This window comes from Melanostigma gelatinosum (genome assembly GCF_949748355.1).
Source record: "Melanostigma gelatinosum genome assembly, chromosome: 6".
In the NCBI taxonomy this organism is placed as follows: domain Eukaryota; kingdom Metazoa; phylum Chordata; class Actinopteri; order Perciformes; family Zoarcidae; genus Melanostigma; species Melanostigma gelatinosum.
Window position 1 is genome coordinate 17,042,739 of NC_136639.1, and position 24,469 is coordinate 17,067,207.

The 24,469-nt window shown below is 41.0% G+C and overlaps 1 protein-coding gene across 1 annotated transcript in view; it reads right to left on the reverse strand.

Annotated features, from left to right (window-relative positions):
* The window catches only part of grid2 (glutamate receptor, ionotropic, delta 2), a gene marked incomplete at both ends in the record, with an annotated part of 423,012 nt that overhangs the window by 157,989 nt on the left and 240,554 nt on the right, over nucleotides 1–24,469 (reverse strand). The window contains 2 exons of the mRNA XM_079271038.1: nucleotides 7,326–7,531; nucleotides 23,048–23,335. Of these exons, the coding sequence (XP_079127164.1) occupies nucleotides 7,326–7,531; nucleotides 23,048–23,335 (494 nt within the window). The remainder of the gene's footprint in view (nucleotides 1–7,325; nucleotides 7,532–23,047; nucleotides 23,336–24,469) is intronic.

Here is a 24,469-nt window from a genome sequence, read left to right on the forward strand (position 1 = left end):
TTGGTGGATATTTGCTTCTGTGTGTGTTCACAATCTGTCATTGATTCTTCTTTGTTCTCAACTAAAGAGTGTCCTTCTTCATCCCCACCACCATCTCTCTTGAACCGTTTCTGTTCATTTGCTCGTCACATGTTCATTCTTCACATCCTCTACATCATCCATTTAGCTCTCTTTATCTCTCGCTGAATTCTGCCTTGCCCTTCAAAATCCCTTTTCCACTGGCCTCTACCAAGGAAGAAGTACAAAATGTCAAAGTCCTAAAGGTCTGGGCCATGCATGTGAGTATTAATTGGAGATTAACTCAAAAACGCTGAGCATATTGTATCGGTGATAGGAGGTCCTTTCGTTCTTGAAGTTTTGTAAAATAAGTAAAGTCAGTCCATTAATCAATTTAAATGCATTTGAAGACACCTTCATCTTTGCTAATCCCTATTCCACCTCACCCTGTTACTTCACCGACCTCAGTTGATCCTTCCACTTTCTCTGCCTACTGTCCTGTGTCACCCGTCTGTATAGCCTGCTGTCCACATTCTTACCGTCTGTCATTCCATCACATACACCCTCTCCGACATGTCTTACAATTACAAATGTCGACACTTGCTCGTCATGCTCCATTGACACAGGTTGTGACGCACAAACTGATGAATGATGAAAAATATCTCAATCAGTCAAACTGTTCAATCATACTACCCACACATCTTCATTTTAATCATTGTCATTTTCTACCCTTCAATTGATTCTGACAATGCCCTGCCAGCCCACTGCCCTCTGTAGCCGAGTGGTTAATGTGCAAAATGTTCACTAAAAGTTAACTCCAGACAGAGGCTGGCAGAAATGACCACCTTCATGTGTCGCTAAGCAAAAGCAAAAGAGGAGGCAGAGGGGAAGACGCAAAGGATGAGAACATATGGAAGGCCGTATACTGAGTCACAGTGTTATATATTTCCGTTTTGGAATTTTATCCAATTTCCCCCTCATTTTAAAAGATGTTGACATTTAGTGTAAAAGTCCAGCGATACAGTAATTTCCTAAGAGTACTGAGCAAACAGAAGCACAGACATACATAAGGCACTCAAATATATGGGAAAATACAAGAGAAACACACGGATATACCGAATGATAAGACAAGAAGATTAGTTAGCCGTTGGATCAATTTGTCTTATATATCCCAAGCTTCAAACATCTAGTTTTAATTCTTAATATAACTTAATACAAGACAATGTAATGCAATATGATATAATATAATAATATATAACATATAATATGCATCCTGCAGGGAAAAATTATCCTTTTTTGACTGTAATTGACAGCCCACGTTGTCTTTCACAAGCATATATTTCATGGCCTTTGGGACCCAAATGAATCAGAGACAGTTCATTATAAATTATGGAAAATTCATGCACAGGATGTTGATGAGAAAATACATATTCATCAATGGCAGTGGAGCAAAGCAGGATCACAACATCTGATTTAAGGCTCCATTAGCAGTAGAAGCCTGCTAATCCCGACCCCTCAGGGATGATTGTAGAGAATTAATTAAAAATGTATTTTAAAAAGGTGATCAGATCGGATCAGTACAAAAATTGCCCACAACAAAGAAAATTGCTCTCCAAAAAGACAGAGGTCACACATAATGAATGAATGAATGAATGAATGAAATTTATTTATATCGCGTATAAAAAACACTATGACCCTAGGGTCAATAAATTACATACACAGAGAAAAATAAAAAATTTAACAATTAAAAATAAGACAAAATCTAAAACATATTTTAAGAACAGGTCTAGGACATGGGTTTTTACTCAAACGGCAGCCTAAAAAGGTAATAAGAGAGCATACTTTTGACTGGTGCTTCTTCGTTACACCAGTGGGCAGGGATGCTACTTCAAATTGAATATATTACGAAAGTAGGAAAGACAATCTTAAGGGGTCTTAAAGACAAACCTATGTTCATAGTCTGTGCTGTATTGTGAAAAAAACGATTAAAAAAAAAAATGTTTTGACAATATGCATGGTGGTGATAATGTATTTAAATTGACCAGTTCTTTGTTTCCCTGTCTTATCCGTGTTGCTTTCATTGACAGCCAAATAGATGAAAATGCGGGAAACAGTTGATTTTGACACCCTACATTTAACAGTAATTATATAGAGTATGCCTGTGTAAAATAAAGGGGACAACCAACAACAGAACACCTAAGCATTTTGAATGCAGAAAATAACTAGCAGGAAAATAAGCTGTTTCGTTTCCTGCATAGTCATGCTGTTCACATTACTGTATCAGTGAACACTGTAATATTGTGGGCGAAAATTATAGCTTTCTTTGAACACTGAGGGGTCTAAACCCACCATCAAACGTATACTTTTTTTATAGGCTACCAGTGCTGGTCCCTTACCGCAAAGCTGTGAAATAGAGGGATACTTCAGGCTTTCCATAACCTCTCTGGATATAAGAAAATGAGTTAAGGCTGATTTCAGCTCTTACCTTTGCCTGTGCGTTGGACAAAAGTGCTTTCTTACTTTTTCCTTTCAACATAAATAGTTTTTGGTGACCGTGTTTCTTTGTCTCTCTCAGTGCAAGGAATGCGTGAGTTGGACTCTTTTCCAATGCGTATAGCGATAATTATCTGTACTGCTGTCATTACTACTTATATCCTACTTGTTAACAATGCACCTGCTATTGTGGCATCAAATATTAATCTTCTTCGGCACAGCTTTTTTTTAGACTCATCGATTTAAATCTTTGAATGTCAGACCTCGTTTAAAGCCAACACAGTCTGCTAGCTGGTCTTATATGACCAAACACATTTGCAGCTCTCCTTGGCTTACTTTAAAATTGAAATTAGTTTTAATGGTTACTGTTTAAGGTCTAGGCAGGCAGGATTTTTCCAAAGACCTCCATAGATTTCCGATGACTATAACTTCACGTTCATTGCACTATAATCGGTACATCTAAGATGGGTAGTTGTGCTGCTGCAGTTTAAGATGAGCGTAATCAACAAAAAATTGAATAAGAGCAGAAGCCCACATATTAATGGAACGAGAGAGAGAGCGACAGTAGAAAAAGTACAATCCTGAAGCTATGACAACAACTCCACAACTTGTTCAGCACACAGCTCTCAGCAGAGCCACCCACCCAGACTGTAACAACAGAATTCCACCCACTGAGTAAAATAACTTCTAAGTTCGTCATGGTCCAAATGCCTTTTCTTCAGGCTGTTCTTCAGGAGAGGAGCGTAGATCACAGGGCCTAAATATAACATTTCTGTCTGAGTTTGGGGAACTGTCAGCAAAAGAAAAATTAAACAGACCTGATAGTATGATCAAAAATATATAACTAAAAAAGTAGAAAGCTGTGTCAAGTTGGTTTTACAATTTATCAAGTGCATGCACCTCGACACGAAAACAGTCAGCAATCTGAGAAGTATTGACTTGGATATGATGGGTTTTTTTTTTAATATTTTGTGAACAATGCAGAATGTCTCGTTGCATGTCAATGAGTATCCCAATGTTCTGCTGACATAAAATACTATATAATGTACAATGTAATAAACTCTCCAACATTATAGTATCTTTGTCTGTCTCCGGTCAAACATCAACATAATTCAGTATTTTCCGGTTCTATTAGGCAAGTGGACAGTGATAAGAGCAGCTTTTACTTGGGCAAAAAATAAAAACTTGTTGGATACAAGCTATATTCAGTGAATGCATTATTCAACATGTCTTATACAGAATATTTTTTCTTCATGTTTCATTTGCAACATCTGTCATCTCTGGAATAATCTCCAACCCGTTTGAAGGCCCTTCAAGTGAGAAAGAGAAAATTGTCCAAAAATGGCAACGTTTTGAAATGTTAACGCTTTGAGATCAAATGGCAACATTTATATTTTTCTGCTTCTTTGCATCTCACATATGAAGTCTGTGTGTGTGTGTGTGTGTGTGTGTGTGTGTGTGTGTGTGTGTGTGTGTGTGTGTGTGTGTTTGTAAGAGAGCGAGAGACAGAAGACTAACTCCGCCTGAGCAAATTTTAACTCATGGTTATGATCCAATTTCCAAATACTAATACTTTTGTTTATATTATATTAATTCACTCATTATTTCATGCTACGTCTGCCTACAACATGTATGATCAGTGGCAAGAAACACAGATGGACAAGACAATGTTGTTTTTATAACACAACGTCCTATAAATACCATTTCATGTTTTCTTACAAATGAAAGAATATGAAAAGGCTGTGCCTCGATCAAGTCACACTCTCTTTGGTTTAAGCTCTCCTCAAATCCCACTGGACTAAACCAGCAAGAATAAACACTGACAATGCAGAATTCAAAAACTACTACTGATAACCTGGTTACAACCTATGCATAATTCGTTGTTAGAATATGAATATGTATGACTGTATACTGATGTTAGAGGATTATGTACTGTAGTCCCTGTTTATACGCTTCGTCTCTCAGTAACTAACAGGCATATTTCACCCATGACAAAACCTCCCAGCAACAATTGTAATGATTTTCATTTTCTTAAACTCATCGAGTTATTGGTCCTTTATGAGCTGAGTAAGTCCAGGAAAGCCATTCATAATTCATGACAAGCAATATTTGTAATACGACAATGGTCTTAGGGCAAGAAAGCCGCTTTGCTCCTCTGACTACAGTGGGTGGAATAGGGCGATGTATGTGACAGCATTGAGTCTTGTTGGCAGTGGATGGTACACCCACATGTACTAAACTGAAAAAATAGAGCAAGTAAATGTTAAATAATGCAGAACAGTGACAGAGCATGTTGGCTGTGAGTGTATATCCGTGTGCTTTTGTGGTAAAATGCATGGATGTGCATGGTGGAAGACATTCTACTGAGAATCCAGCAGATGTTGAACTATATTTCCTGCTGAGCTCACATCACAACAAGAACATGAAAGCTACAAATTACAGAAGAGCAAGGACAGAGGCTCATATCAAAGTCACAATAATGAAGAGATGAGCCAAGAAGCTCATGATAACTCGCATCTCTCCTCAAGGTTTGCCTCAAAGCCAGTCTTTCTCACATACAGCTTTGCATGTGTGGTCTATATGTGCAACCATCAACTGACATAATACTCTCTGTCGTTAACCTATAAGACCAACATCTCATGGCCTGCATCAATGTGGGGGCAGTTGAACAAATTACAGTACCATGCTTGAGCACCACATTTAGTTCCTTAATATCTTCCTTAATGCACTGAATTACTTCCTTAACATCCCTCCTGTATTAGTTCAAGTACTTTGATTGTAGAGTAAGGACGATTACAGAGACTGGAAACTGTTTCAGTTTAGGCACAAAACCTTCTTGCTCAAGGTTAAGAGATGTAGGCACTTTCTTGCACTCTCTTAATTGCCTTCCATCTTCTAATCACTCTCAACCCTGCCATATCTCCAATCTCCCTTTTTTCTCCTTCCGCCAAGTCTCTACATTTTGGTAACAGCTTCCAGGTTTACATATAATATCAGGGCCTAATGCATCTGGATGGGAGGTGCTTTCAGTGACAAATGACATCACAAATAACTGATAGAGAAAAGACAAGGTCCCAGTCATCTCTCTCTGTCGCCACATGCCTCCCTGCCTGTCTGTGTGTGTCTTTCAGTCCTTGTCTCTCTCCCTTACCCCGACTCACCATCTTGCCAGAGAGAAAGACAGAGATGCGATCATAAATCTTAACCAGCAATCTGTACCATCTCTTGACACTTCATCTCAGAAACCTCTCACCACTTGATGTCTGACTAAATTAGATTAAACGACTGCTTTGTCAACCTTCCCGGAGGAGAGAGAGAGAGAGAGAGCGGCTCTGGAAAACTAATTTGGGTTCCACTCACCCACTAAAATGGAGGCCGACACTTCCATATTGTTTAATGTTAAAGCTTAAGCAATTTCCCACACCGACTGCAGATCAGATCTCGTTGAACAAATGGCTAAGTGATAATAGAGACGCATTTGTTTGTCAATTTCCAAGGGATAACCATGTTGCTGTGCTGCTGCTGAATGTGTGAAGAGGCAGTTGACCTAACCTTCATTAAGAAAAGGTTCATTGTTGTGAGTTTGTGTTGACGTCTGTCTGCTCTCTCGTGGTGAAAACTCACTTAACGTTGGCTTAAACGTTTCCTTAAAGCATTCCAAGAGAGTGAAACCTTGAGACGCATTATCGTAGTCCTCTGGCCGGCACAGTGTCTTTCCATGCAACACGTACATCGCTAAGACTACAAACACACAGGAACATAATAACACCCCACATCTTGCACCCCCCCCCCCGTCACGCCTCCAGCCAAATTAGATTGTGATTGCTCTTTCTGAGGTCACTTTTAATTAAACTGAGATGAGAACATGACACATGGGATTAAGCCCCATCCTATCACTTCAAATTATAAATTCATAACTAATGCTAGAGCCTATTGCTTTCAACCATGACCTCCATATCATTTATGTATGAGAGCAAAATGAACTCCACTAATTGTCTTCTTCTGCAGAGATAAGGAGCATGACAGGAGGAGGTGGGGAAGTGTGTGTGTGTGGGGGGGAAGGGAGTAGTTAAACACACATATTCTAACATAAATATAATGTTTCAATGTAAGTTGTGCTGTATACCATCAAGACTGACTTGACACTGATTGACTCTAGCTTGCTTTCTCACAGGATTTAGATCAGACACGCTAACCTCTCAATAAATAGGGCTGCGAGAGTTTTTTAAAGCTACTAAGATGAACTTTAATCTTGTGTTGATTTTGGCGGTCCCTGTGGACAAAAGCGGATATACCTTTACATAAATTCTGATTTTACTGCAGCAGGGTCTGACACTCAGTCCTGGTTCTGGTTCTCCCGTGCCTTCAGCATGCCAAACAATACGGCCTTGTCCTGCAGCAGCGTGGTGTCTGGGTTGGCTTTCAGCGAAGCTCTACTCCTGGCAGGAAGTGAAGCCGCTTCTGCCAGGCACGGAACTCTCCGCCGCCCGCCAGAGCACGGACCGCAGATCGAATGCGGCAGTGAAGCAAGATCTGTGTCTGTCTGCTGAGGGCTGGTCGCTGCCGGAGGACCCGGTGGAGTCTGAGCACGAAGTCTAACCCAGTGGCACCGATGATGAGCATTAAGAATAACTATATACAAACAGTCATTTTGCTGATGGCCTTGTTTACTTATGTAGGTCATATAGAGGCATCAGCACCAAACTGAGACTGTTTAACCAGCTCCTTCCCGTATCTTTAAATGAAAAATATCGGGTGAGAAAAGCTTGAACTACGGTTACTGTTACTTTCCCCATTACACAGAAAACTTGGGAACAAAAAAACACCCTCCTTACCTCAGTGATAAAAGCCTTGGCAGTGGCCGGGCTCATGAACAGCACGGCTCTGCGTAGTGTATCCCTGTAGCGATGCAGCTCTTCCACGCGCAATGTTCTGAACAGACTTGTGATCATCATGTTGATATTGGATTCCACCTTCTGAAGGGAAACGTCCATTCCCTGCTGAGAGGTCCAGTCCAGGAAATCCTCAATACCACGGATATCTATGAAAAATGGAGGTAGAGTTAAACATGTGTCTCTAGAGGAACACACGCATTCCTATGAAAGTATTTTTGCAAAATAAAACAAAAAAAAAACAAGGAAAGGTAGAGAGACATACAGACACACACCTGCTCCCACACAAACATTGAGAACATCACTGATCACTTGACACCATATTCACTGCTGTAGGTGATTGGTAGCCTCTCTGCATGAAGAGGTTCAGTAAATATCTCAATTCATGAGCTCCTACTGGCAGGGATTCTTGGCTATCAGTGCATTTGTATCACTTAAATGCTATCCTTTGTATTCATCTGAGCTAAGGCTTTTGTTGTCAGCACTATGCCCCTGTCAGTGCTGAATGCTTTTGTCTAAGAAACTTAAATATACAAAGCATTCTGTAGACTTTCCATCTCTTACAAACACATGGACATGAAAACAAAAGCATATGTTGGTGACTCATCCAAAATAAGAGGCATGTTTTTTGCCCTTTAGCTCAATTGATGTAGATACTGAGGTCTATTGATATTGATAGAAAACACTATCAATAACTAAGGACAAATTCACTACCACTGTATTTAACTTGAGTGTGATTAACTGGCAGTAAAGTGATAGATGGCATATTAAAAAATACCTTTTAACGTGCAAACTGCAAAACTATTCATCAAACCCAAATTTCCATTTCCCTTTATTATTGAGCAGGACCGAGGTACTTGGACTAAGGTGGCGTGCTGTGGTCCGACGTGCGGCTGTATTCCGCTCACCCTGGTATGGGCAACGATTGCTGCAATGGCTGCACAGCATGGAGGATGCTCCCACTGTAACGTACTGGGTGGCGTGTCACCCCTCGTTGGACTGACTCATTGCACACACACAAGGTGCATTCAAATGCAGAGCCTGCAGTCGTTTTTAGGAAATCTTGTAAGCCATTGTTTTACAATTTTTTTTGTTGAACACAAGAGAGTAGAGATAAATAAGTAGTGTAGCAAACCAGTGTAAAATCTGATTTTTTTTTAATCAGCAGCCGCCACTGGCGTGCATGTATAGGTTTCTAACCTCAGGCAAACATATGACTGTAAATCTTTGACCATGTCTGTCCCAATTCATGTACACGCGTGTGTACAATTGTATTGAGTACACAGTATGAGTATTTCCATGTATGAGTGTTGTTTTCTGGCAGACTCCTTGAAGTGGCGCTCTCTATGTAGATATGAAGGTCTCATTCTAAGCTAAAAAAAAACAACAATTCTTAGTTTTGTGCATAAATAACAACATAGCTATACATTCATTCCATTTTTGCCAATAAACCCATTTAAATCCATTTAGGTCCTTTAATTCCCACTTGTCATTGGTGAAGCTGGTACCTCGTGAGGTCTCTGGTCTGTGACCGGTCATCGTCTTTTCTTTAAAAAAAGTTCTTCCTTTTGCTTAAATCCTTCAAAAACATGAGATTGCTATTTCTGCTTTGCTGATGACAGCCAGCATCATTACTGCTAAATCAAAATGATAATTGAAGATGAAAAAGTAATATTGATGTTTATTTTCCCTAATGGCTAAAATGTAAAATTCAGAAATGCATGAAAGGAGTGTGTACGGAATGTTCTTAAATTTAGATGTCATATTGGTAAACCAGATGAGACACATTTTAACTTTTAATATTTCTCCCAATCCAGATTGTTTTTGGTCTTGTATGGATTCTTTAATACTGTAGTTATGTGACAGAAAAAAAGCAAGAACTTTCCTTTCTCAATTGAACTTCAATTAGACAGGAACAGGGATTTGTTGTTGTGTTGAATATCTATCTAGTATCTGTGCTGTTACAGTAGAACAGGGCCAAAAGTGTCCCATATTTGCTGAAGCCATTATACAGTACATGCATATTCCTACCGGGACACTAAGAGAACAAATAACTCGTCAAGAGTTTTAGATAAAAGCACCAAGCCACTGTAATTATCTATTTTAAGAGTTATTTCTGTCTGATTAAAAAAAACACGATGCTTGTGTCAGTAATGTTACTGCCTGGACTCCTTTATTCTTAATGAGCTACATTGCAGGTCAAGGTAATCCTAATTAAGGCACTTTGGTTGAGACCACTCATAATGATCGGATGACGTGTGTGCGTGTGTGTGTGTGTGTGTGTTTGAGAGTGTGGTTATGTAAAGCAACTACCTAATGTATTTGACATGGAAAACGGATGACACTGTCGTCATTGCCAGTGTCTTGACTGAGCAATTAACAGGATTGATTAGACTTGTTAAGGGCCACAGGGCTGAGGCGATGGTGTGATTGCATCAATGCCGGATTTTGGAGGTTTAACAACGTATTAAGGAGAGAGACAGCATGCAACAGCATTGATTCAGATGGAGATTCATTTAGAAAGAAGACTGTGCACACAGAGCTCAGAAGGTTAAGCGAGGGCAGTGTGGGAGACATTCCGAAAGGTTTGTGTGTGTCAGATGTCACGTTGGCACCTTTTCCCACACTGAGAGGATTAAAGAGGGAATGTTGTCAGTCTTTCAGCAACAACATGACGCGGCGAGACCGTGAGAGCAAAGTTATTAGTGTCTTGCAACTTCTTTTCTTTCACACTTTCCTCTCCCAAACATATACACAGCGACACATGTATACAGTACACATGCAGCAACCCAGAGGACAGCAGCTGGGCACCCAATCTGTTTAAGACGGGGTTGTAAATTGATACAGACTCATTATTATTATTATTAAGATTTTATTTGTACAGGGACAGTTCACATTAATCGACAGCACACATTAATAAAAACATGACTGTAAATGTGACAGTGTTAGCTAAAAAAGCTAATTTTCAACCGTTGTCTCTGGGCACGGTGTTAAAAGCCGCTAAAAACATTTAAACATTTAAAAACTTTAAAAAGACAACAACACAAAAACAAGCAAACAGAGCTGTGCAATACAATCCTGCAGACACAGGATCAAACATGACAGACAAGCAGGCAGGCAGGCAGACAGACAGACAGACAGGCAGGCTACATACGGACATGGCAGGCATGAGACTGTTAGTGCTGACACACCTGGTTGTTAATGAGCCAGGCTTTGAGGTTGTGTGTGAAGAACCTGTATGTGGTGCTCTGTCTTATGTGTGATGGGAGAGTGTTCCAGGTGACGGAAGCTGTGACTCGAGTGTCTGTCTGTGCATACGTGTGCATTCAGAGGCACAACATATGAGTGAGTGCATCATTTTAACTTGATAAAAAAATGATCATTCATTTTTCAGTGTATCCATATCGCTCACGGTTTGTCTAATAATCGCGACGTTGTTGCTGTATTTGGTTTGGTTGTCTGATAAGAGAGGTAGATGAGCAAACAGATGATGAGATGGCATCTTTAATGTCCAAACAACATAGTTCTAATCGGTGCAGGAGCACAGAGTTATCAAGCCATTCAGATCTAATTACTATTATTAATTAGCAGAAATAATTACTGTTTAACTATATTATCATTGGCTATGCCATCATCATCACTAGGGCTGTGACTCCTAATGAGCTACATAACATGAATCAGTTGTAAAAAAAAGTAATAAAAAAGGCTGAGTGGCTCACAGTTTAATCAGTGGCCCCTACGTGCCAGACTATGATGCATGGGTATCCCCCTCTAGCACCAGTTTTCCACGTTTCATACCATAATGGTGGTATGGGTGAAGAAAAGTATGTTAAGTAAGTAAACATGTGACAGTATGTTAAGCAGGCAGCGTTAGAAATGCGCTGTGGTAATGTTAGGTAAACGAAATAACCTCCGTAAAGGTACGTAGCAACGATACGTAACTTGAAATAAGTCAACATTGGTTTTTGGTTTGACATGGCACACAAACACCGCTCTCCCAGAGGAAAATCCTGTGTTTGTTTGACCCATCCATCGCCCCAGACCGCCACCCCAAGCGGAATTTGTCGCTCTTTATGCGACATAACCTGACTTTTTAACTCCCTCTATTGCTACGGCGTCATATTTTGCCTATTTGACGTGTTGGAAATAAGAAGGGGTTGAAAATGTAGTCGAAAATGCAGATGCAGACATCCTCGTTTACTTACAGCTGTAGGAGCAAACATCACTGCTCATACAGTAGATATTAAACTGAGGTTTAATGAGGCTGTGCTTTTTTATAACCCACAAAGACAATACAATGTCTGTGCTTCAGTTTACCATGACTCTGTCTTTCATCCCAATAAAAGCTAAATCACATTCACGTTCCTATACTCATCATTAAACACCAAAGCAAACACAGTGAGATAGGTGTATCGTTGCTTAAACACAGTACACGTCGACTTTCACCAGTCAAAACAGATTCAAGCCTCGTTCATAAATCTCCATATCTTTCACAGCACCGTCACTGCCATTCATAGTCAATGGTGCCAAGCGACGTAAACATTTTACACCGTCTCTGACGAAGACAGTGTGCCCGATTTATGTTCGCTATGCTTAGAAAGCTTTATAAATCAACAGGTATAAAAAGCTTTCTTCAACAGAGCAAGAATAAATTCAATAATGTGGAGAACCCAAGGAGCAGAAAACTCGGTTGCTTATTATTATGCATATTATGCTTGTTCCTATTTTTATTTAACATTACAAAATAATTTGTGCCACTCCAGTTTTCCTCAATATGTTTTTATGAATTGGCCTGTGTGTCTGTAAACTTTGTCCTTGCTTTATGTCATGCCTATTCTAGTGACTGTATTACAGGCCTCTTTGTCACCGTATACCTGTCTGTCCACCTGTCAGCCATTCTCCCAGTCTGCTTAGCTGCTGATTGACTAGAGGGTCGCTCTGGCCATATTTGCACTCATCAATTCTTACTCCATACTGGCTTATAGTCCAGGTTGTACAGCATGTCTAGTACATTTGCCTTGCTCCAATCTGTGAGGATCTTAAAAAACAAACCCATCTGTCTCCACAAATCACGCTCACCAGATTAAACTGTCAAAAATGTATTTGTAAACTTGTGCAAGCCGTGATCTTTGACTTGGTTAAAGATAATGTGGAACATGCTCAGATGTATTTAGGCTATAAACCGTCGTTGATGAATAACGTAACAACCACCCACCAATCACACATATATTAAAAGTGTAAGGGTAATTAATTACAATGGAGTGGTCTCACCGACGTCACGATCTCCTTAGTTACGAGGTCGGTCGGCCATGTTGGAGTACATACAGATCCTACATGGCGGCGCGTAAACAAGGAAGTGCGGCGAAAATACCATACTTTGAATCACTGGATAGTGCATCAAAGGTTCGCTACCTGGCCAAATTGAAGGTTATTGGTAACTTGGATCCCTATACGATGAGTGCAGATCGTTTCAGTGCCGATCCTACTTATCTTCCATCGGTAAACTACGCCAACATCTACGCGTATCTCGTGAACACCCCCAGTCCTTACACGAAAGACGAGCTGGAGTGCTACAAAGGGCTCGACGCTTACAATCAGTTTGTCAGTGGATGGGTCCGAGACGTCAAAGCAACGGTCGTCGACAATTCTCATCTCGTCATTGGGAGAGTAAATATATACAGATCTGGTCAGATATTTAGCAATATTCAATGTTTACTCAGCGCAAACAGACACGTGTGTTTGTTTACATTGTACGTGCATGTCATTGTGTGCGGTGTGTAGGAATTCACTTTCAACTAACTCCTAACTTCATCCCCCCCACACATATATATATATATACATATATATATATACATATATATATATACGATCTGACGTTAAACTCATATCAAGCAATGCTGAGGCTGCATCTCTGTGTTTCGCCTGTTGTCCACGCTCGACACGTCTCTGGCACCGACTGCTGTCACGGGCCGATGAAGCTTCGGTAACCTTCTCATGTCCAAGTTTAATTTATATTTCCTTTATTAAATACTGTTCACAAAGACGATTTGTAAATAAAATCACTGACCACTTATAAAGTGATCCGCACATACTCTAGTGTACGCCAAATTCCATTCCTTTATATCTCGAGAGATGCGTGACAGCCATTTCTGGCGACGTCGCTTGGATAGCTCCTTCGTGTCATTTCCTTGATGTGTAATGACCGCTGGCAAACGAAAGAATGATTTCTTGTCTCTATCAGCTCTGCTGCCACAACCAAAGACAGCACAAACGTTCACCACCGATAGGTTATGCGACTCAGCCGTGCATGCCAGTGGCTTTGTGTGTACTCCAACATGGCCGACAGCTAAACTGTGACGTCACACGAGACCACTCCATAGATAAATGTTGCTCGGCAATGTTGCCCATAGCAATGTAGAAAAGTGAAAACATGTAGAAAGGTTCAGCTACAGGTGTTTGTTTTTGTTTTTGTTTTATGACAACCGGAAAAAAAAGAAAAAGTAATTGACTTTCAAACGTGGACATATTCTGGTCCAATTTTACACATTACCAGTCAAAAGCATCCTCATTTCCTCCCTCAGAGTTCGGCTGACTTCCTGCCTCCTGCTGTTCAAACGACAAGGCTTAAGCACGCACTCCCCACTGCTGAGCGGATCATTGGCTGTCAGCTGCTTTCCATCAAGGAACTTCAGAGCGCCGGAGTGGATAAAAAAGACGGGTCAAATATTTCCACCGACCTTGCCCACCAAGGCAACCATCTGTCCGAGAAGCATTCCTCTGGGAGACGGTACCGCTCCATTAACACCATGATCAACCATGACCTCAACATCTTTCCCCCCCGCCCCAAGTGGTCACCTTACTCTACCACTCTACCACTCCTCCCAAGTCTCCCGTGGATAGACATACTGTGCATCCCCCACAGTCCCACACCTCTTTATTCTCATCTGATAGCGATGACTGCTGTCATGCTATTCCCTGCGGCCAAAGTGTTTTTAGCAACATTTATAAAAAACAACTTTTAGAGTGTCTATATGACCCTGATTCACTTCAGCTTCTGGACACTATTCCACTTCACATACTAGTTGTTGTTTTTTCAATTTAGAAACCCAATTGTGCAAAAACACAAGATGTCATGTTTTCTTCAAATGTATCCATTCTCTGTACTACAATGTTAGTTGTAAAGTGTATTTTTGCAAAATCCCTCTTTGTTACCTCTATATTCCATAACAAAGAACATAAAGATTTCAATGACACCACATCTTACAAATAGGTTTATTGTCCATGTTATTACTATTATTATGTTGTATATTGTTGGGACCCAAATGTTTTTTCTTTTTGTGTGAATAAAATAACTTACTACGCTGGAGCCCCATCCATGTTCATTGATTACCTTCTTAATGCACCTTCTCCCACCTTTTCAAGTGTTATAGTGAAACTAAAAAAGGCATTTTGTCCCTTTCCTCCATTCGTCAGGCTTCTCTTCTTTCCCATCTATCCTCCAGTTTCCTGGCTCAAAGGGAAAGCTGGAGTTAATGTAGTGTAGCAGCCAACGGTATGCGGGGATTTCACCTGCATGTACCGACCAGCTCAGTGGTACTCCGTCTGTGTTCAGAAACCCAGAATCCACTCGCCCCTGCTTGCTTTCCACTCAATCCTCTCTCTTCCCTTGACTCTTCATCTGAAACCTCCCTCCGTTTCCCTTGTTTGCTTTGTGTTTTCTTGGGCTGAATCTCATTTTGAGAGTGTGTGAAGTCGAAGCTTTTCCTCTGTGGGAGGCGGGCTCTGCGTCATGTGATTTCCATCAATTCCACACTGGGGACCTGAGTTCGCATCCCACCGACAGTCAGTGTTGTTGTTTTTACAACCAAACCCTCGCCTCGTAAAATGAGCAATTCCCGTGAACTTTCCCTTAGTTTATCTAAGTAGTCTTAGTCTTAATGACCTATTTTGTCCTTTACAACTTGTTTGTTTTATTTTTTCACAATGTCAGTTAAATGATTTGTTTATCCACTGCATACAAATCACCAAACTAAGCTATAAGAGAAAAGATTATCTTTTGATATGATCACTGGTCAAGATAGTGTACATGATTTTAGGCCATTATGTACCTTTACATGGGAAATAAAAGAGATGGATATACAAATATAGCATTTGTTGGAGTGTGCACTGAGAACACCCGTTTAGAGGGAGGATATCAAACGAGAAACATCGATATGAACTTTGCTCAACAAAGAAATGAAACGGCTAGTCCAAAAGGAGGTGTTAACACATCTGGTATTGGAGGAGTTTCCCCTGAGTTAAAAATCAAATATCTGCAAATGAGCTTCAGCCAATGTTACTCCCTGGTTGTCTGTCAGAGCCTCTCTTCTCCCCAGTTGACCCTCTCTCTGCTTGACATGTGAGTCTTCCCCACCATCAAATAACAAAGGAAATGCCAAACTTTGGGTTTGTACACTTTGACTCTACATCTAACTTTTCAGTTTAAGGCCTTTTTCCTTCCCGACCTCCTGCTCTGTTTCAACCTTCCTCTCCCTGCCTGAGGCATTCACAGCGTTTGTTTGACAGCTAATGGGGAATAGCCACGCATAGCTGGTAGTGACTTTCGAAAGAGGCAGTGTCCATCCATCCGTACATTGCAACAACTTGACTCCCAGAGCTAAGTTTTCCCAATGACTGACGCTTGCTCTAGAGCAGGGAATAAAGCTTGATCGCATATTGTCCATATCATAAAGTTTGTTTTTTGGCTTCCATGGAATCCATGGTGACTTGTATTAGTTTCACAAGTTGCAAGGCAAGCTGAAGGAGGAGTGGGGTAACAACTTTGGTCGAGGCCAAAGGGGGGAGCAGAGGGCAAATGTAAATTCAACAGATGCTAGTACATTGAAGAGTTTATACCTGTATTCTTTTTATACTTGTGTATTGTTAAGAGCAATGTTGGTATGGAGTAATACATCTCAGCATTGTTTTTGCTGTCTACCTCCCTTTTTAGTTTGTTCAGCGGCAGGTAATAGTGCTCGAAGATTGGCCAATGAATCGTTCTTTTTGAAAGCCTCTTAGAGAGGAATTAAATAGCAATATCTATAAATAGGATGTATTGACCTTGATGAATTGAGGAAAAAAAAAGAAAAAGATTTAAGGAACCATATTTGCATTATGGAAATCTGTCTCTCTCTCTCTGTATGTCTTTGCTTTGTCTTTCCTCTCAGCCTTTACCTCTGGCTATCCTTATCCCTGCCTCAGGCATTTCACTGTTGCATGGCTCGAAGGCAGTGGCTCTTGAGATATGGACTGAGCCTCGAATGGAATGCCTGTCAGTTTCTCATAAGCCTGCCTGTAAAAATGAAATCATCAGCTGAAGTTGTGGCTGAAAATGTTCGAGGACCCAGCTCTTGGGATCTGAACTGAAACTTAGGACGTTTACCTCCAAATAGCAAATAAAATGCTTCAGGCCCTGAAGCATCGCTAGTCTTCCCAACTATCTATTGCTCTCTAAATTGTCTATTCCTTTAGATCTAAGTGCCTATCGCCATCTATCACTCATTGCTTTATTTCCCTTCCTTCTCTTCCTCCCTTATACCTTTTTTTTTTCCTTTCAACGCTCCAGGCTTTGCATTCCCTGCAGTCCCTGCAGAGAGTTTAACCAACACTTGATAAAAACCAATACTCGATAAAAGGCTTGGCACCTTTTAGGTGTGCATCACCTTCAAAACCTCCCCCACCCAATACACACACCCTCTTCTCTGGCATTCACATACCTTATGTGTCTAACTTCAGCTCAGCTTTCCTCAGCTCCCTTCTTTCTTCTTTTATTCATATGACCTATTTTGATCTGGACCTACCTCTGCGCTGGGCTGCTTTGACATTGCTGAACTGTATGTAACACTAGAACCCTTATCATTCACTTGTACTGAAGGATTTTAGTCACAAGCACATTTCCATCCAAAACAAGTGCTCTGGGATTATAACACCCACGCGACCACTGGACGCGTTGTATTCTGGTTTCAATGTCTGTTTGAAAAAACAGCTTCAAACAACACTGGAAATTGTGTCTGCTCTGACAGCAAATTCTGAGGTATACCGCGTCCCCCTGCCGTACCTCTATTTAATTTCTGTCTCTCTCTCTCACTCAATACAAAGGGCATTTCCCCTCCAAGGATGTAAACTACTAATCCAGGGTCACGTTTGTAAAAGGTTTAACACCCTTTCAGTTGTTTTTCTGTTTATCTGCTTTCCTGGCTGCCTTTTTCTCTGCTCTACCAAATCTGCTATGCCTTCAGATCCATGTCCCTTTCCCCTCGCTGCTTTGCTGTTTCTGGTTTCCGTTATATATTCACATCACTTTTATCTCGTTTTCTGTCTTGCTCTCTGAACCATTTTACTCTAGAGGAGACAAAGTAAGACATGTCCTCCCTTTATAAAGCTTGTAGACCGTTGGTGTTTGGCTCATGAGTGTTCCTGTTTGCCTCCATTCTTCTGAATCGGCCTTCATCATCAACTTTCCCACGTCTCTCTTGCCGCAGCTTTTATGCGTTTTTCACCTCCTCTTTCACCTCCCACCAGCTTTCCCCCCTGCGGCATCTCTGGGCTTCACTATCGTTAAAAAAACAGACATACATCTATGCATCTATCGCTCATCACTCCTTGTTCTCTTTCCCTTGTCTCTAGAAGCGACTTCATACTGTCGTCTCTCCTATTTTCCCTCCCTTACTCCATTTTGTCTCCTGCAGTGCAGATATGGTTCAAACATGGCATGTCACTGTAAGGTCCAAACCAACATCCAATGAGGCCAATAGATTTGCAGAGGTTGGGCTCATTAACCCTTCTTTCTTTTTTGGCAGAAAAGATTGGTGGTGTGACGTAATAGGTTTGTACCTTTTAACTTAAGACTTGCTTCAGAAAATCAAGCTGGACAAAACTGTTTCCTACAAAGGGGACTGTGCATTTGACTAATAGTGTATGTCTCACATTTACTGTGTGTTAAACAGGTGCATTTTAATACATTTTTAAGAAGTAAGGGAAAGTGATCAATATCTTCACGTCACATTTAAAATCTCATCATTCAGTAAAAGTCAAGGCATTTGAAAGAAATCCCAAGTCTTAAAAAATCTGCATGTGATCAATTTAAGATGAAAAAAATCTCATTTTCCATTCCATTCTCTTATTTAGCAACAACATATTGGAGACTTTTTGCCATATATGCATGACACATTTCTGTATTCAATGGCATTTATGTCTTTTTATTTTTCATTTTATTCTTCTTTTTGTTATTACCCTTTTCCCCATTACATTTTTCACCCATATCTGCCCTGCCAAGTAATTTATTTCCACCTCTATAAAGGAGCAGACACAACAAGGTGAGGTGACACTCTTCACTGTAACATCGGCGGGCACAATACGGTACACGCTTACTCTTTGTATGAACCTATAAGATCAGGTGTTGGCCTTTTCACACTTTTCCCTGTGTGATGGGGAGAAAGAAAGAAGGGAAACAAGAGGAGTCTTTCATTGTTCTTATCTGGGCCATTACTCACCAATGAGCAAATTGTTAGGAGGGAGTTTAAAGATAGGAGGGAAGTATATTTCAAGGTATGGATTTTTGTTTTAAAACTATTAACATGCTTCATTAGGCAGCACTATGCAAGGTGACAGAGACAAGTTTAATAACCATGAAAATGGGTTACAGCAGGGACTCTAATCCACACTTCCAGCACATGGCACAGACCCAGGACACTGCGTCATACTATGTGAACTGCATTATGACAAACAGGGCCTGGTATGAATGGTATCCTCCTGGGGTGGGCACCACTTCATCATGTTGATTTCATATTTAATGTATAAACTTCTGGTAAAATATGTATAACTAGAGTAGACATGCAGGTAATGCACAGCAGGCATGAGTGGCTGTTGCTACATTGACCAAGTTAGCCAATATTCGACCCATATCGTCTTTTAGAGGAGATTAGCTGTATCCCATGTGAATGCATTTAATGTTTAGATTGGTTGTTTGTTCCAATCTAAAGACACAGAACTGCTACGCTTCTCTCATCATTATATGCAGTACTTTCGCTTATAGTGAAATGTTTACAACTAATAAAGATTCTGGGGGTGGAGGGTGGACACTACGCTTCCGCAAAACTGCAACCGTCTGAACAGCATTATTATCAGCTTTAACTGCCGAATGGGCACAGTGCAGAGCAGCGGCTATCAGCCCGGCCAGTGGGGCACAACTGAGCCGGCTATGTAAACAAAGCACAGATAAGCTCGCATTATAACACACAAAGAGGAAGAGTGACATCACTCTGATATATTTTTACAATAGTGTGTTGCTGCTATATTAATATTCATATGGAGAACCTTTGAGGTCTTTCATCATTTCACTCACATTACTTTTTATCAAACAAAGTATACTTGTCCAAAATATCAGCACTTTTATTGTTCTCTCCTTAAAAAAAGCTGGCAACCTAACAAGCATCCCACTTTTAAAACGGCACTTCCGTTCGGTATAACCTTTTACGATTGTGCCTCAAGCCCCTCTTGTCATTGGCTAAAAGCAAAACCAAACAAATCACCTTAATGTCAACAGTGTTGTTAACACTAAGTGGTACTTCTCACATTTGCTCAACAAGGCCTGTGTTGCTTTGGTTTTGACTGAATTTATTCATTTTTTCATTTCAACCTTTATTTAACCAGGTGAGTCCCATTGAGATTAAAAATCTCTTTTTCAAGGGAGACCTGGCCAAGACATTATGGGCAAGGTCACTCAGCAGGTAACAGTAACAAGACACCCGAGGACAGACTGAAAAGAAGTGAGAGAGAAAACGGAGCAGAAATCAGAAAAGAAGAATGACAGAAAGGAATATGGAGGGAGAGAGATAAACTGTGGCAGGAGGGAAAGAAAGATAATAGAGAGAAAACTTGTGTTCTCAGTGTCCCGAACGCACCACTAGAGTTGAAAATAGTTGCACCGAAGCTTCATTTGAGAGGACACACTCGGCTGTCTGTTCTCTAAAGAACTCTCCTTGTACAGAGACGAGGCCTTTTGGGAACATTGCTATCATCTTAAAAGGCCATCTCTGTCTCTCTCTCTCTCTCTTTTGTGCTCTTTCTCTCTCTCCTTCAACAGGGGGTGAGGCCATTAGGGAACAATGGTGATATCTTTAAAGGGCCTTCTGTGGCTGAGAGAACATCACTGCCAAAACCCAAAGGATCCATGTGCTGAATCAGTGGTCACAGAGCACAGAGGGGACGGAGGGATTTAAGTGGGGTGCAAACATGTATGTGTGTGTATGGGGTCTGTTGTGGAGATATTCTTTTTAACTATACCCCGTTTGGGGACAAATTTTAGAGTTGATTAAATGTTGTCTAGCTTGTTGAAAAAACTCTGTTCCTTCAGTCTTGATCAGAGTTACGTTAATGTCACAGCAAAAGCCTTTTCCCAACAGGCATGAATATAGCTGTTGTTAACTCTAAAGAAGTTGAATTCATGGAGACCTTTGGTGCAGAAGAAAAACAGCCAGAAACCAGATCAGTTGATTCAGATTTCAATATATGAGGAAAGGCAGCGATGGACAAGACGCTGCTTAAAATTGCAGTCAAGCAAATATCTTCTTACTGTCTCTCTACAATTTCTTGATACATTTTTTGGACATATGGCACTACATTGTTGCCCGTGCAGCACCTGGGCTCTCACCACACCATTCATCATGGGTCAGATTGACAATTGTTCTGTCAAAGTACTTAATATGCTAAAGTTACCAGGCGCTATGCCAAGAGTGTAACTTACACACAGAGCAGCAATATAGTACTTAGCAACTGTGTTATTGTATTCTTCGACCTACCATTAATTTACTGATTGGATGCCAAGAGTATATTCGCGTTTATGTAAACATGCCATTTACTACACTGACATCTGAAGTGTGCTACTAGCGCTTCCAGAAGGGCCACATCAGCCACTATTCAATATTCATCCAATATGAACTGCTTGGTAGAGCTCACCAGCTAGAGTGCATATTAAATACACCAATACAATACTTTAAAGTCCTGGAAGATTGAGCTGGAGCCGGCAGAGCGTATTGCAAAAACAATTCCGCTGCAGAGATATCCCATTGGAGATCAATGCAAACAACACATTAACGCTGTTAATTGACTGCAATGAGTGAGATGAAGCCCCGCTATATGGATAAAATCAACACTGAATCACGGCGATATGGATTAAATCAACACTGAATCACCTCGGGCAAGAAACTATTACACTGCTCTCGATAGGCTTAGGCCTGTTCGATTTCTGTCCACCCACCGATGCGTGATGTCACAGCTAGTGTTTTCCATCAGCTTGCAAAATACCTGTTCAGACATCACTCATCGGGGTGTGATCCAAAATGCAAGATGCTTTTAAGTTTCAACCCCTTGGGAGCGGTGCACCGGCAGTGTACATCCCTTTATGACTCAGAGTTGAATTAACTTTACACATAGAATGAGGCAGTGCGATGGCGTAAACTGACAGGGTACGTGCTTTGTGTGAGTCTGATTAAGTTCAGGATCCTAGCTCACAAGAGAGGCTCCTCGCCAAGCAATCCAAAAGGTTGGACTTATAAAGGACACAGTACGTAACAGACCACATGCACACCTACACATTATGAATTCACCTATGTCCACAGAAAACAGCAACGTGATATTTCTGTTAAAAGAAGCTCAGACACTGCACAAACAAAGTTGCACTTTATAAAAGGGACATATGATGCTTCTAGTCTAATGTTAGAGCTAATGGACTGGAAAGAGAGAGGGCGGGCAGACGGAAAGAGACGGAGGAGCAGGGTGAAATGAGACAGCATGCACACACGCAGGCAGACGGATGTGTCACCAGCATAAAGATGCATACAGATACATATGTCACATGCATACGCATGTCCATGTCTGCTTGTGTGTCTGTTTGTTTTGACGGAAAGACAGAGAGAGAGAGAGAGAGAGAGAAAAGAGAAAAAGCAGTCTTTCTGACTTAACCATGCATCCATTAGCTCTCTAATGTCCATGCTGAGAAACCATCGATACTGTTACGTGAGATAAATTCGAGCAGTTTCATGGACCTACTATTGCCCTACAAATGCAAAGCACAGTCATTTCACATTTGATCGAAATTGAGTTATAACTTCTGTCTGACTTTCTGACATCTGTTCTATTATATGAAAATAATCAGTCATGCCACAGAAATGTGTCATTTTTGCTAATTCTCAGCTCTTTAAATCTTCACTAACAAAATTGACCTAATAACCAAGCCAAAACTCTCTTTGGCTGTGTAGTTCCATCATTCTGACTGCATATTGCTGCCCAGGCTACAGTTAGTGCACTCTGGCTTGATAGTCTGTGTGCTCTAGGGCTCTTCACCGCACTCCACGTCATAGAAAGGCAGCTAGTCCACTCTTGTTATCTGTACATCAATTTTTAACATTGATTTCAATCAGTATGTTATTCCACATAATCAAATAGGCCGTCAAATTTGTTGACACTAGTCATGTGATTTGGTGTGGTTAAGATACCTTACATACATGTATTCATTTATAAACTAATGTATTGTATTGCTTCCAATATAAGTGTTTTTACACGCACACAGACACACAGACACACACACAGGCAGACAGACAGACAGAGAAATTTCCTTATTTCCTTACCAAAATCAGAATCATAGAAGAGGATGAACTTCTGCCAGCTGTACTCAGACACCACTTGCATGATGACCTCATTGAGATAGACGGGTGGGCGGACCGATAGGGTGTAGTCGTCTACTCCAGGGAGGCGACTGGTTGGTGGGCAGGTGGAGCGAGGTGTTCCCGCCGGGGAGCGCTGGATGAGGAGGTGGGGGATGTGCATGGCATTGGCTAGAGTCTGAAGGCTGCCCGCAGACATGCAGCCAATTGAACTGACCAGAGCCAGGATACCACGGTTCATCAGCTCACATGCTGGATGGAGGGGAGGGAGGCAGCAGAGAGAGGAGGAGGGAAAACAAAAGAGGAACATGTTATTTTGCAAAGCATAAACAGGGAATTATGCTTCGATGAAGACACAGCAGTGGTAAAAGAATATCTGATACGGCTGTGGGCAGTACCAAGTCACAGTTTTGATCACAGCAATTATTCATGGTAAGGGTGCACTAAGGCAAATAATTATTATTCTACAGGTCACCACACTGCAGCACCAACTAAAGAGATGGGGCAGTTGTCAGCGAGTTTTTCCTGCTTGTTTTTACGTGCATTGCATTGTCATTTTGAAGACTAAAGAAACAGACAGACAGGAGAAATTACGAAATATACATACGGTAAAGGTACATGGCAGCACAGTAGGAACATATTGCAGGCTACATGCAATAAAACTACCTCGAGCACAAAAAGAGAGATTTTTTCTGCACTACTCTATTGTCTATAAATACAGGCAAGCTTTCAAGAGCCTGAAAGCACTCTCGTTTCAAGCCGAGTCTTGATATGATGTGAATTGCTATACTGTAGCATGACTGCATCACCGAACCACTTGGTGCAGAGCATGCGTTGCTTTTTTTTGCCAAGCACTAGCTAGTGAATCAAAGTCTTTGGCCTGGAGTGAAGCATGTGTCCACATTATTGATTGACCTCCAGGCTGCTTCATGAGCACTAACACAGTATGAAGCAGTATATTACAGGAACACCATTAAAGTATGCTTTTAAAACAAGTGTATTCATAAAGTGTATTATAAAACCATGTTGTTAAAGATTTACACCATCCCCCAGTTGTTCATGCTCCACTGTCTAAATGCTCCTCGACTCTGTATACACTTTCTATGCTTAATTCACCTCCTTTTCCTCACTTCCACTTTTCATCCTTCCTACACCTCTTGTGCTGTCAAAAACACCTCTACCTCCTACCCTCTCAACCCACTCCCGTTATCTCCCCTCTTGTCCAAAACAGCCCCCCTGGGTGCTTACCTTTCAGCACCAATCAGTTTAAAGCTGCAGTCTTGATTTGTATTTTAGTTGCCTCAGAGCGCCACTGAATGTTGTACACTGTCCTCAATTTGGAGTCATCTGCATTCCTCTTCCACCTCCTGCCTAACATCCCTCTCC